Source organism: Lactuca saligna, chromosome 8 (assembly GCF_052625555.1).
Source record: "Lactuca saligna cultivar CGN05327 chromosome 8, ASM5262555v1, whole genome shotgun sequence".
Taxonomy (NCBI): Eukaryota; Viridiplantae; Streptophyta; class Magnoliopsida; order Asterales; family Asteraceae; genus Lactuca; species Lactuca saligna.
Genome location: NC_136424.1, coordinates 1,343,566 through 1,358,457, shown reverse-complemented (window position 1 = coordinate 1,358,457; position 14,892 = coordinate 1,343,566). Strand labels below are relative to the sequence as shown.

At 34.8% G+C, this 14,892-nt stretch overlaps 1 protein-coding gene across 1 annotated transcript; it reads right to left on the bottom strand.

Moving 5' to 3' along the window:
• Positions 1–2,528: 2,528 nt before the first annotated feature.
• LOC145012428 (Vacuolar protein sorting-associated protein 26) lies at positions 2,529–5,139 on the bottom strand. Its single transcript, XM_078971235.1, has 11 exons — positions 4,982–5,139; positions 4,807–4,899; positions 4,547–4,611; positions 4,091–4,145; positions 3,889–3,972; positions 3,721–3,805; positions 3,550–3,645; positions 3,301–3,485; positions 3,137–3,225; positions 2,953–3,052; positions 2,529–2,886 (listed from the first exon to the last, which is right to left on the bottom strand). Exons 1-11 carry the CDS (start codon positions 5,030–5,032, stop codon positions 2,842–2,844), a joined length of 948 nt encoding a protein of 315 aa, XP_078827361.1. The 5' UTR covers positions 5,033–5,139; the 3' UTR covers positions 2,529–2,841.
• Positions 5,140–14,892: the final 9,753 nt, after the last annotated feature.

Below are 14,892 nucleotides of genomic sequence, written 5' to 3'. Positions count from 1 at the left end.
TACATGGAGTGGAAAATAAAAAACAAAATTTTCTTTTATAGCATTTTACTTTCTGAAAAACTATCATTTATAGCATTCTACATCTTAAAATAATATTGTTTTTTGTGAATATTTCGAACATAGATTGGAAAATAATTAAATAAAAATATTTCTTTATGTGGCATTCTACTTTTTGGAAATGTCATTTATGTGATGGAAAATAAATAAAAAACATGTTTTGTTTATAATAATTTTAAATGTACCAACCGTGGTTCCCACGGGTTATAACCTAGTAACATTATATAACTCTACGTATCTGTTTTATCAGCTTATTTAATGACTAGACATTCAGGTCAACAATGAAATTGATAAAATGTATGTTACATAGAGAAAATAGTGAAATCATCACTAAATTTTAGTTTGGGGCTTATTCGTAAATTATGATAAAATAATAGGACTTTAATTAAACAGTTAAGTAATGAAACTAGTAAACCGGAAAAAATGGATCAGATCGTCATTTTTACCGGTAACTCATGTTTTTTCGTAAACAAATTTTAGTTTGAGACTTTTCGTAAATTATGATAAAATTTTATGACTTTTCAGGAACTTTCCATAAAAAGAAATACTAAAAAGTATGTGATGATAGTGTATGCTGATTTTTAACACATACGTCCTGTGGAGTTTTTTTTAGAACAACGTTTAAAAAAATCTTTAAAAATAAATGTAATGAAATCTTATAACATAATTATATATAATAATTAAAAAAAAAGTTTTTTATTCTTTTAAAAAACTTATCTAATTGAAGCTTTTGAAAACTTTAAAAAGATTAATATTGTTGAAAAATATATGAATTAAATTATTATTATTATTATTATTATTATTATTATTATTATTATTATTATTCATAAAACGAAAAATAAATAAATAAATAACTTATTTTGATTTACTAAAACCTTTTTCTATAGGTTTGGCTTTTTTTTTTTACAAATTTGGTCCTAATCTATTTTTAATAAACTTCTTCTACCATTTTATACAAATTTTATTTTTGATAATTATTAATAATTATTTTTTAATAATTATTACTCTACAACTTTTTTTAAAACCTTTGTTAAGTCTTAAATAATTATTACTCTACAACTTTTTTTTAAAACCTTTGTTAAGTCGTGGGTTGTTATCAAGGTCCTAAAAATATAATCATGGCTTTGTAATGACCCTCATGACTCGAACATTTGTACTTCACGTTACGCTTTAACAAAATATCATATTAAATCATACATATATAAATAATAGGTCACCCCTTACAAACAAAACTATCACTATAAGCCACCCTTTACAAACGAAATGGTTTGTCATGGCTTAAAAAATTTTAAAAATTAACATTGCCACCGAATCAGGCATAACATTATTTAGAACCTTTAACTTATCTACAGACTATCACATTATAAATTATTAATTTTTGTCAAATTACAGCCATATAAAATAGTCAAATTAAGTAAAAAAATAATTTAAAAAGTTATAAATGCTCATTAAAAGTTACATATTTGGTCCCTATAAAATAGTAAACCCAGCGCAACACAAGGTTGAATCTCCACTAGTTTCATACAAAAAAACATATGAAGTAAAACCAATTCCACTAGTTTGAAACATGATTTTTATGTAAAGAGCCAAAGCCGAAATGGCCTCCGAGTCTCAGTGGGTGGTGTTGGTGGCAATGGGTAGGGCGGTAATGGGTGTTGGTGGCAATGGGTAGGGCGGTAATGGGTGTTGGTGGCGATGGTGTTGGTAGCAGTGGGTAAGGCAGTAATGGGTGTTGGTGGCAATGGTGTTGGTGGCAGTGGGTAGGGGGGTAATGGGTGTTGGTGGCAATGATGGTGGTGTAGCGTAATATGGTAATCTTGCAATTTCCCTCATGAATTGAAACTAATTCCATCCATCCTATGATTGAATGAACTTTCCTCCCATGGAATGGAACCAACCATAGGGAAGGGGTGCAATATTACCATATTACCCTTTTCCTATGTTTGGTTCAACTTTTGCCAAGGAATTGGATCAAAATTGGAAGGAATTAATTCCAATACATGAAAGTGCAATATTACCATATTACCCTATATCACCATCACCACCACCACTGCCACCACCTACCACAACCACCTTCACCACCACCGCCACTACCACCCACCATTGTCATCACTGCTACCACCCACAACCACCGCCACCACCAACACTGCCACCGCCACCATCACCACAACTGCCACCAACACTTCAGCTACCACCCACAACCACCACCACCGTCACAACCACCCACCACCATGACCACAACCACCACCACCCACCATCGCCATGTAGCTTATAAAAAAAGTAAATTTAAGCAAAAAGAAAAAAGAAAAAAAAGGAAATTATGTCATTTACATCTCATTCAAATCCCATTCCACCCAAACAAACATAATACGGAATTAGATTCCAATTTCCGGCAGATTTCAATTCTTTCATAAATATTATGCGCCAAACGCCACCTAAGATTCCCAACAGTTTATTACTGCTCATTCAACTGTTTTCAAAAAATTATAATTAAAACAAAAAGCATTAGCATTTACGGTTTGCCATTACATTACCTAAAAATTAAAATTAAAACAACACTCCCGTTCACCAAATAAAATGCACAACCAAAACATAAACATTATGTTTTTAAAAAGCTATTGTCCGGAAGACAGTTAAAAAATCAAATACACACCTCAGGGAAATATGTGCTTGATGATATATATATATATATATATATATATATATATATATATATATATATATATATATATATATATATATATATATATATAAGACAACTTAGACACATTCAAACACAAAAGATCACTGAGATTGAACCAACTCCAGAGGAAGACTTTCCATTGCAACCTGAAATCAAAATTTAATTACCAAAAGAGATTAAAAAACAATATATATATATATATATATGCATACCCATTTTCTAAAAGCTCGGGGATCAGATTTTGGCTGCACATTGTACAATTCTGTCTGAAATGTAACAACGATGGTAACTTTAAACTCCACTGAAAATGGTCTGCACAAAAGGTAAATCATATTATCTTTATATTTATAGTATACAATACAACTGACAACATGAAAATTATTCCTATCAACTTACCCAGCAAACACGGTTGGACATGTCAAAAGCCGGGGAAGGATGACATAAACAGGCAGACAGATACTTCGGCAAACATCTCCATCTGCTATCTATAAGAAAAAAAAAAAAAAAAAGGTGAAGATTTTAAAATGTTAATAATGTAAGAGCATCAAGGATTAATTTACCTGAGTAGTCTGAAGTACAGATGTTTCTGTGGCTATCTTTTCCCCCACCATAATCGACTCAACGCGAAGCAAGTGAATGTCAATGGAGTAAATAGGGACTGCAGATGCTTCAACTGTTACCTCTCCCACTAAAGGATCACCAACAAGGCACTGAGTGCAAATTCTACCAGATACCTTGAAACCACCTACAAGGTGAACATGTGAATTGTAAAAATGAAGTTGAGAAAAATAAATTATTTTAAGTGGCACCTGATTTCAGTTCATGAAGCAAAGAGTGCCTTTGTGTGTCTTGAGTGATATAAAAGAAGACCATTTCAGGAGAGACTGGTTTCTCTGGGTGACCGCCTGTATATGTAAATGTAATTCATCACATTTGAAGAACTGGTCATATTCACAGAGAGAGAAAGAGCAAACGTATACCTAATTCACTTTCGATTATGAACTCCACTGTAGCAGACAATGATTTATGTAGGTATCCTCTCACAACATCTACAGTTAGCAGATACTGTCTATCACAGATAGATTAATAGCATCATAAATATTGAAGGGGGGAATGGAGAACAACCTTTGAAGTTGAGGAAACCATACCTGGATGTTAATGTTTGCTCCATGAAAAGTTTCATAGAATTTGGTATCCTCTTCTTTATGTTTGAGAATAATAGAAAATGGTATCTGTCCCCTCCCAGCCCACAAAGGAAATAATGGGTCAGTCTTTAAAAATTTAACAACACCTAAAACTACAATCAACATGTCCTAAAAAAGCTCTTTGTCTAACCATCTGACATAATACCTGTGTTGTGCCTGCACTAATCTTCCCACACGGTTCAACCTCAATGCTCTTCTTCCTTTTTTTTTTATAAAGAAATAAGGAAATTTTAAATAAACACGTTAAAAATGGCTTTATAACAAGTGCAAATATGCAATCTTTATCTTGCACTACATATGGCCCCTTCAGCATTGCAAAAATTAACAAATTTATATGAGCTAAGTTCAAAATGTTAATGAAACAACACTCATCCTTATAACATAATAAACAAGGAAGGTAGTAGAAACTTAAAAGTTAAGGGATATCATGATTTCAATCCATAGATATATGTTTTATTTGACCATGTTAGGATTTATTTTAAAGTATTATTTAAATTTTCATTTCCATAACCCACGCTTTGATCAGAACCAACTAGTAAACAATGGGAGAGAGAGAGAGAGAGAGAGAGAGAGAGAGAGAGAGAGAGAGAGAGAGAGATACAGTATTGGAATGGGCTTCAGAACACCGTAAAGTGATTCAATGAGTCCAGCAGAACCACCACGAACCTAAACACCAAAACTGAGTATATCATGAACACACTCCACCAATCACAATTGCTCTAACCAGCACAAAACCTTCGTGAAAGATATATAAAATCAACCTATCTATGACTTGTGAAACCTATTGGATTATGGTTAAATTAGGGTTTTCCTACAGTTTACAACTTTATATCAACAAATAAAATCATAAGGAACTGAAACCTGCAAATTGACAGAACCATTGACGGTTAAGTGGATTCCACGGTGAGAGACTGATGAGGGAAATTTGGTGATGATTTTCCCCTGAAGCGGTTCCTGCGATGAATACATAATACACCAATTTAAACTCCCTTGAATGCACATGTTGTAGAGTTGTGTAGTTTGTTTAGCAACTTACATGGGGACGGTAGGTTCGATTCGATCGAGAGAGTTTGATCTCAACAGACATGAAAACGAAATACTTCTGCCAGGGCTTGGAGATAATCGTTCTTGGAGACCTTGGTTATAATGAATTTAGACCAAACTGCAAATATGATCATGCCGTTTGTCATTTTCTACGATTGAGGCTCAAACTCTTAAAATATTACGGAAATAATCCTTTTCAACTATTTTCACTGTGAAATTCATCCCTTTCAATTTACTCCAAAATTGAAAAGATATTTTTTTATATATATTTTTAATATTTATCTAACATTTATTATATATAAAAGACTAATCTTCATAAATGGTCACTGTAATTTTCAGAAATATCAACTTTAGACCCTAACTTTTTTTTTTCTCTTTAAGTATGTCCTCGTGGTTTGAAAACTATTTATAGATGGTTTTTTTGGCTCAATTTCTCATATTGGAGTCGTTAAGTGGCCTCTCGTGCAAAGCAAGTGAGAAATAAGATTTGCAACGTCTACATTTTTCAAACCCATCTTCTTTCTCCGGTTCACAAATGTTGCTTCCCTTATAACGAGCTAAAAATAATGGTTATTTACCGTGGAGGTCAAGGAATAAAGGTGATATCTTGGACTCATGTAGGTAATTTTGGAGTTGTTCAAGGTTTGGTGGGAGATATGGGTTCCTTGGGTGAGTTGACCCTCCAATGTATCATAGGGTAGTGGTGGTGATTATAGGTTTGTTTAGTGCCATGAATAGACTCTAATATAGGGCAAGATTCCTACAGGCCGTAAGGAAGCTGCTCTTATTTGGTTCATGGATTTTTTTTTTGTTTGATATTATTGTACCCAATAATGTTTTAGTTTATTTTGATGTTAAACCTTAGACCTTGTTTGGTTGACAGGAATGGAATGAAATTCGAAGGAAAATGATTCTAATTACCTTGTATTATTGTGTTTGGTTCAATTTTTAATAGAGAAAATAAATCATAAATGAAAAAAATATTTTCCTTCAACAAAATGGTGGAATCAATTCCTTACTAACAAGGAAATTGAAAAATTACCATTATACCCACGAAACCATTCTAACATCAAAACCTTATCTCACGTATACAGCCACTTCATCAAAATAGGATTGCATCCGACAAGCATCTCTTTTCCACAGAACCTTGTCTTCTCCGATTCTTCCGTCATGTGAGTGAATAATTGTTGATGTCGATCTCAATCTCACTATCTCTCACTTTCGCTCTTTCTCCCGCTCTTAATTTATTGTGAAAATCGATGGTTTCATAAAATCGTTGTTGTTTTCGATCATAATTTATGCATTTTATCTTTTTGAAAATTGATTTATCTTCCTTTTATATCAAGTTTTGTTAATCGAATGTTTGTTAAAATCGTTGATGTCGATCTTAATCTATGCTTGTTCAGAATATATGCTTATTAAAATCAAATTTATGTTAATCATTGTGATATGAATCGATTGTGATCTATTTCAAAAAAAAAAAAAATGAATCGATTGTGTTGTTTACATTCGGCTTCTTTTCTTGTTTGTTCATATTAACAACAAATGCTTCCTGTTCTTGTTCATCTCCTTTTTTTTCACAACAGCATCTATGAAAACTGATTGTGTTGTTTAGATTTACTTACTGGAAATTACATTGAACTCTCAATATGATATGACTTTTTATGAATAGGAAAATGTCTTGGCCTAGTTAACCGCATACAATCGTATATCCTATTGACAAGAAATTGAAGTAGATTCTTTTTGACATTAATTGTGATCGAGACGAGGGAACCGAAAATATTGGACCTGAAGATTTTGGTACTATTAGTTATATGGTGTAATGCTTGGTTCAGGTATAATTCATTCTCAATAGTTTAGGGCTTTTGGGTTGGAACTCAACGAGTTGGGAAGCTCCAACTCGTCGTGTAGAAATCTTTTTGGCCACGGGTTTTAATGATCCAACTCGATGAGTTGGGAAGTCCCAACTCGACGAGTTGGACGAAGGGGAGAAAACCCTAATTTTAGGGTGTTGCACCCTATATAAAGGACATAAACCCTTTTGGTTGGCCTCCTTACCAACCTCCCTGTCCAGAAAACACTAGATTTGTGTTTCATCTTGCAAGCTTGTGTGTGGTGAGCTTAGAGAGTTGTTTTTGGTGATTCTTGAAAGGAACTTGGAAGTGGGAAGCATCTAGCTTGGGGGAGGGACCTTAGATCCATAGACTCTTCTTCAAAGGCAGCATTTTTGAGGTATAAAGTTGACACCTTGTTATGTATCCATCTAGATCTCCTTTTTTGAAGTTTAAGCATGATTTTGGGATTTTGGTTTAGTTGTCGGAGAAGATGAGGATTCCAAGGGTTGATAAGTTAGATATGAACCCTTCATGACCTCTCTTGACTTAAAGTTGCAAACTTTATTAGTTCATATGTCCCATTCATGCAATAAGTCCCTTATTACGCCATTAATGAGTTTTAGAGTATGTTTCTAGCATGCATGGACGTAAAGTTGGAAACTTTATGTGATTTTCCAACCTTAGGACATCAGATCTGTGTTTTAGGATGTGGTTGTGAGATTTTAAGGGCTTAATGGCTCAAGAACCTCTTTAAATAACCTAGGGTTTGAGTTTGACGCCTTTTGGATGGTTCTTGAGGGTAAAGTTGGAAACTTTACCCTTATGGACATCATTTTGGAAGAGATCTGAGGTTTGGGGGTCCTTGGATTCGTTGGAATCGGCTTAAAGCAATTAGAGGTTGGATTTTTGGCCAACTCGGCGAGTTCATTAGTGAATTCGACGAGCTAATGGGACTTTTCACGATTTGTTCATCCAATAAGGAAACTCGATGAGTTGAGGAGATAACTCGGTGAGTTGGGTAAACTTAGGACGTTGACTTTGACCTTTGACCTTGGTCTTTGACCATGTTTGACCTTTAGGAGGTTTTGGGAAATTTTGAGTTGTATTTAAGAAATTGTTTCTGTTATACGGTTGTGTAGAGCGGATATTAGAGTTTTGACCTAGTCAGATTCCATGTTGTATTGAGGTCAGTCTTCTCACCACACTCATGGGTCGAAGGCACCAAGATCGGACCATTAATTGATATGGGATGATTTGTATCGGAATGTGTAATGGTTTGCTATTTTGTTTATGTATGGTTATGTGAAGACCATGGGGGAGCCCATGGGACTTGGCAAGACCATGGGGGGAGCCCATGGCATGAGGATGTAAGACCATGGGGGTAGCCCATAGCATTCCATTGAAGACCATGGAGGGGGTCCATGGAAAACTTTGTATATATATGTATGAGCATGACATTAGGTGATTATATGATTGTGTGATTGGGAAACTCACTAAGCTTGTGCTTATAGTTTTAGTGAAATGTTTCAAGTACTTTTGTTGATAAGGGCAAGGGTCCGACTTGATGATGTGGCGTGCATTCTCCGGTGTTTTCACATTTAGCTTTTGTACTCGGAATTTAAAACATAATATGGATATGTATTCGGATTTTTGTACTTCCTTTGGTTAATGTTTATGAAATTAGAAGTTTAAAAATTTTCTGAAAAATTGGGCCGTTACATACGAACTTCAAATGAATGGACCATATTTAGAGATAATTTAGCCGAGTCTATGTTTGCATCTAGGGTCACAACCAATTAAAATGGCATTTTTTCTAATCTATTTATAATGTATCGTTATGTTGGACAAATATTTGTATTGTTTGCTTATCGTTATGTTGGACAATTTTTGCTTGCTTATCATTATGTTGGAAAAATCGTTGTTTGCTTATTGTTTTGTTGGAAAAATTGTTGCTTTCTTATCGTTTTGTTGGAAGATTGTTCCATTTCTAAAATTAGTTATGATATTTATCTATTGGTTTTTATTATGTTTATATAGGTATGAAAAGTCAAATCAGAAATTATAAGCAAAACAAAATCTAGAATTAATTTTTCAATTCCATTGCTATTTTAATAATTTATATAATATATATTTTTACATATAACTTAGAAATCAAAGTAAAATTAAGCAAAACATATAAAAGGGAAACTATGTCATTTTATATGAATTTCAATTCAATTTCCTACGAACCAAACAAAATCTATAAATAATTCCAATTCCCTTTCCTGCCAACCAAACAACATACGGAATTGGATTCAAATTTCTGACAGATTCATTTTCCAATTTCAGTTTAAATTCCTTCAGCAACATTCTGTGAACTAAACAACACCTTAAAGTGGTATTTTGATTTGTTGTTGAACCTTATTGTAAGAATTACAAAATTGTAGTAGTTTTGTTAGGTGGGAATGGAAATGTCTTTTTGGATACATTTTCACTTGTATGCAAAGGTTTATGTATGTATGAAAATGAAGTTAATACATTGGTAATTTTCACTTTTCTATGTTAATTGATTTTGTGATGATCAAATACTTCAGAAAACCATACATCACTAATATATAAAAAAAACATTACATCATCAAGTCAATTGTTTTGGATAACCAAATATAGAAACATACTACCAAACCGTGTTAAACAACTGCCTTTGGTCTCCAACAACAACCTTTAACCAAATAATCTTAAACCACTACCAAAATTCCTTAAACAACTGCCAGTGTTTTCCCAAAATAACCTTACACAACATACATTAAAGGAAGTTTCAAAAGTCATACTAACTGGAATTCCAAACAAACTAAAAAAACAAACAACTACTTGTTGGATCTATATGCTCATCATTATTGAATGACATTGCTAACAACATACGATCCTATTGGTTCACACCTTTATCAAGTTGGCAAATATTGAATATTTATTATTAATATGATTATTAATAAATAAATTTAATTCTTGTAAATAATTAGTGGATACTTATTATTATATAAATAATATTTTTAAGATAGAAAAATGCCTAGTAATTCATAATATATTATTTATATGTTGTGTACATCTTTTTGGACCTTTAGTAGCCCATTTATAAAAAAAAAAGGTTAGTTATATAAATATAACATGCACATACTTGTATAGATTTGTTAGAGGAAGACCACCATGCTTTGACCATTTGAAGGTCAAAGTCATAAATAGTCATGGGAGAGGTGAAGTTGTTGTAAAGCAACCTCTTACACATCCAAGACTTCTTCTATTAGCCTATGCTTTCATTCAATGAGGGTTGATGCTTACTCCATGTATGTAACTACAAAAATAAGAGACTTAACTAGGTTATTTGGTTGCTTGAACTTTTGCTAGTAAAAAATCTCTCTTTTTTTTTCTTATTGGAATTGTAGGTTCTTTCTTTCCTCCTTCTCTTATTGGTTTTTAAAGCTAGTTGAAGATTTGGTAGTTTAGAAGTGCTTCTCCTAGTGTTTAATAGTGTTAAGCACTTAAGGCTTAAGAAGTACTTCACACAAGATGGGAACTAGCCTTCCAAATGTATTACTCTTTATGACATCCCCATTTTCACGGCCAGAAAAGACCGGTTTTGTTTATGCTTTATAAAAATCAAAGTACTTCTTTTCATAAAAATGTTGCGGAATTTGTTCCCAGAAAAACACGATAAATGCGTTATCAAAACATTTTCGAAGGAACGTATTTTATTTATGTTAAAACGTTTGGATGTCATCGTCAATACAGAAACATAAGCATAAACGGAACTTACATTCATTATCACTAGTGATTTATATCTCCTTAATCTCTCAGTGTACTGTGACTTCATATCAACACCTGTGATATAAATAAACTGAGTGGGTCAGGTTGGGAAACCTGGTGAGAACATAGGGATTTCAATCCCACAATGTTATACCATATATAGTTTAAAACTCACAAAATATACAACTTCACCATATATATATATATATAAACAACTCTTGTCCCACCACATCGATCCACACAACGAGACTATCCATACTCTCGGACCTAAGATTAGTCGTTTTACCTAATCCATACTCCCGGATCAGAAATGAACGACTTTACCTAATCCATACTCTCGGACTAGGGACAAATGACTAATCCATACTCTCGGATTAATGATGAATGATTATGCCTAATCCATACTCTCGGACTAGGGACAATGACTATGTCTAATCCATGCTCCCGGATCAATGACATATACTAAGGTTTTATTCTCTGAGTATAGTTCACTCGTTCTCGTAAGAAAATACTACCCAATATTCCTCATAATTAATTTAGCTCTACTCTTTATCCTAAATTATCAAATATAATCAGGTATGTTCTTTAACACGTATTTTAGGCAACATCAATTAACTCGCACATAAACATATAATTAATACTTCAATCAATACTTGTATTAAAATTATGTTCATGAAAGGGACTATGCACTCACTTGATAGGTGGTGACTCAGCACTCGGACAGCGCTTCGATACTCTCAAAACAACTTTCCTTCGATAAAACCTAGTACCAATACCACTAGGGTTTAGTCTAACGATAATCGCGACAAATTAATAGTCTGACTATTATTATTATTATTATTATTATTATTATTATTATATAAGCGTTAAATAACACTCAATATAACTCATAATAATAACCCAAATAATTATTTTAAGGACCTGGTAACATTCCTATAACTATTTGAAAGCTATATTAAAAACTGCGTAAGCATAGCACACTTACAGTGAATTTTATCGAAAACCGGAACTTAATTGGAGCAGCGTTTCGAAACCGAAAGGCTCTTTTTCTCGGGACTCCGGAAGCCTCGGGGCTCCCCTTGGGAGCTAAGGGGTTTAACTAGGGCTTAGGTGGGGTTGGAACTCTAGAGAGAGAAATTAGTGAGAAAGAAGAGATTTTGGAGTGAAGAATTATGGAAGCCTCGGCCTTCTATTTATAGCCAGAGCTTCGGACCTTACGCTGGGCGTACTCCTCGGATAAAACCGCCAGCTCGAACCCAGCTGTCTTACACCCATCGGATGGATCAGATCGGACCTACGCGGGGCGTAAACTCTTCGGACGCGGGGCATACTACGAAGCGACGTGTCATAAATCCGATGTGAAGCGTGATTAGCAAGCGACGACCCTGATTGAGCCACGTCATCACCCTCGCAACAGATTTCGCAAATTCACTTTCCGACTTCTAAAAATCATAACTTTTGCATACGAGCTCCGTTTTCGACGTTCTTTATATCCACGTGAAGGTGGGAACGTACTTTACAACTTTCGTTTAAACTCCATCGGCTAATTTTGATTCGATTTTAAATTTTATATTATTAACAGGCCGAGACAGGATTGGTCCGTTAAATCCTCATAACTTCTTCATCCGATGTCCGTTTTCGCCCATCTTTTTCTTGTTACGCTACTCTTAATGAGATCTTCGATTCTCGTTCAGGTCGTTTCGGCTAAAAACCGCTCGATCTAATATTCAAATTTCGGGTTGTACACTACTAATCTGAAACTTCGAAAAATCATAACTTCTTCATACGAAGTTAGATTTGGGCGTTCTTTTTATCGATGTTCTTAGTTCAACATATTCTACGACTTTCGTTTAGATTGCTAAGGCTAAATCTTGCTCTATCGTAAATTCATTATTTACGTTTCCCGGTATCGTGCCTGTTCCGTCGCGAAACTTCAACGTGTCATAACTTCTTCATTATAACTCAGATTTCGGCATTCTTTATATGTACTGAAACCTTGAGACATATTCTACAACTTGGTTAAGATTATTTATTCTAAATAATCCTTTGTCGAACAGTCGTTTTCTACACTTATTGTCTCTAAATTGACTAGCCCGGATTTACGGGTGTTACACTCTTGATGGTGGATACATTATATAGAAGATCAAGCTTCTTATTCTTTGTTATCTTTATCAACTCCCAAATTCCAAGTGGGATCAATGGCTCCAAATATAACACTCTGTTAGAACAATGTTCTTTCAGGATCGATTAATTCTATACATGCAAACAATTACGAATGAAAATATAAACACGACTATGACTTGAATGTGTCGTATGATTAATACTTCAACACCTCAGAAGAGCTCGACAAAGAACTTCTACTGAAGAGGCATTTAGGGTTACAAAAACTTAAGCGTAATAAAAGACGTCACAATATAATGCATACATGCATGTATATATATTGTATAACCCTACAAGGTAATCACGGATGGACAGGCCCAATCCGGATACAAATCAAAAAGCCCATGACGCAACACAAATAGACTCAACAATCTTCCCCTTTACGTCAGTGGGACCAGAAGGCTACTTCGGTTGAGCAGTAGAAGACTTCTTGATTGTTTTAAACAACTTCGGTATAATGGCCAAAAGAGGATGACGAAAAGTGATATACCACCGAAGCATGTCAATGAAGTTCTTCTTATCAGCCTCAGAGTTCTGCTTGCACCGATGAATTATGTTGATAATGTGCTCTAAGCAGTCCGTTGAGAAGAGATGTTTATTCACAAGAGCGAACAAAAACTTATGCCCTTCGCCCTTAGTGAACATTACAGTAAGATGCTTTGAATCAATCTGGCCAATCTTCATCTTATTCTCATCTCCTGGTTTCGGTGTTGACTTAACAGTCACCTTCTTCTTCATCACCTTTGCAATCTCTTGATCCATCCCCACAACTTCATAAATATACGAAGCTAACATCCTCTTTAAATGTTCTAGAATCGGCTCATATTCTCCTGAGTTGGTGAGTAGGATGTTGAACAGCAGAATCCAATCATGAGGATTGAGATTTGGAAGATCTGCTAAAGAAATTATGGACATCGAATTTGCAGACCCTCGGGTGATCTTGAAATTCACATTGACAAATTTTCCAGCAGGAGTCGGTTTCAATACCTTGACAGTAATAATCTTCTGTGCACTCTATGTCAGGTATTGAAGTCGCCCATAAGTAAGATAAAAATCAATCAGCTCTCAGTCAACCTTTGAATTAGGGAAAGGAACCTCGGCATTCCAATCAAAGCAGTGAAACGTAATAGCTTTTCTTGTGATTGGCATGTCGAACTGCGAGTCCTTTGAGTTGTCACAATCAAACGAAGCAACAGGCTCCAGCCAATAGGCGTTTGGGAACTCTATCGCTTGATGGATTAGTGTCTCTTTAGTCCATAAGGGAAACAAGGCCTTTTTGCAGTTTAAGGCTTCTTCTTCGTCCTTGTTTCTCCTTTCCCTCTCCTCTGCTTCCTTGGCACCTGTTAAGTTTTCATCCAACTCTCCATCTCTCTTTTTCCTCTTGAGGGTATCAGCAATTGTCTCCTCAATCTCATCATCACTATCATCTTGAACAATTTTTACCTTCGCTTTGGAACCAGAACCTGAAGCTACATTATCCTTCAGTTCGGTTTTGACATGATGAGCACCTTCTCCCCCCCTTTTTTGGGAGCAACAAACTTCACCGAGACACCCTTCATCTCATGCAACAGGCCAAGGGCAGGAAGCAATTTGGTTGTCAGATGGTTTCGAATGGTAAGAGTCAAAATTGAATCATGAGCACTAAGTATGTTGGTGAGCATGTCCTTGACTTCCCCGACACAGCTTCTAAATACTGCTCTTTCAGCTTTTAATAATGAAATCTTCTTCTCGGCCTGATCAAGTTTAACTTTCTGCACTTCAATAGTAGAGGCTTGTCTAGCAATATCTTCTTTAAGAGCACTCTCTGTGGCAATATCAGTACGAAGAGAGTCCAGCCGAGAGGAAACTGAACTGATGAGAGTAGTGTTTTCATCGTGCATTGAGGACCGAACAGCCTCAAACCTTGCTTGTTCGTCTTGTAGGGATTTGTAAAGAGAGTCCACAGAAGCTTGCACCTTGGCAGCATTAGTATCGGCATGCCCTTTAAGCGAATCTAAGAAAATCTGAGTTGTATGAACTGATGGGTTTTGGTCATAAGACATCCTATGTGCTCATACAAATCCTAATGCTTGGATCTAGGTTTCTCTATTGTACATGCTTTGAATCCAAGACTATAAACCCTAATTCTAGC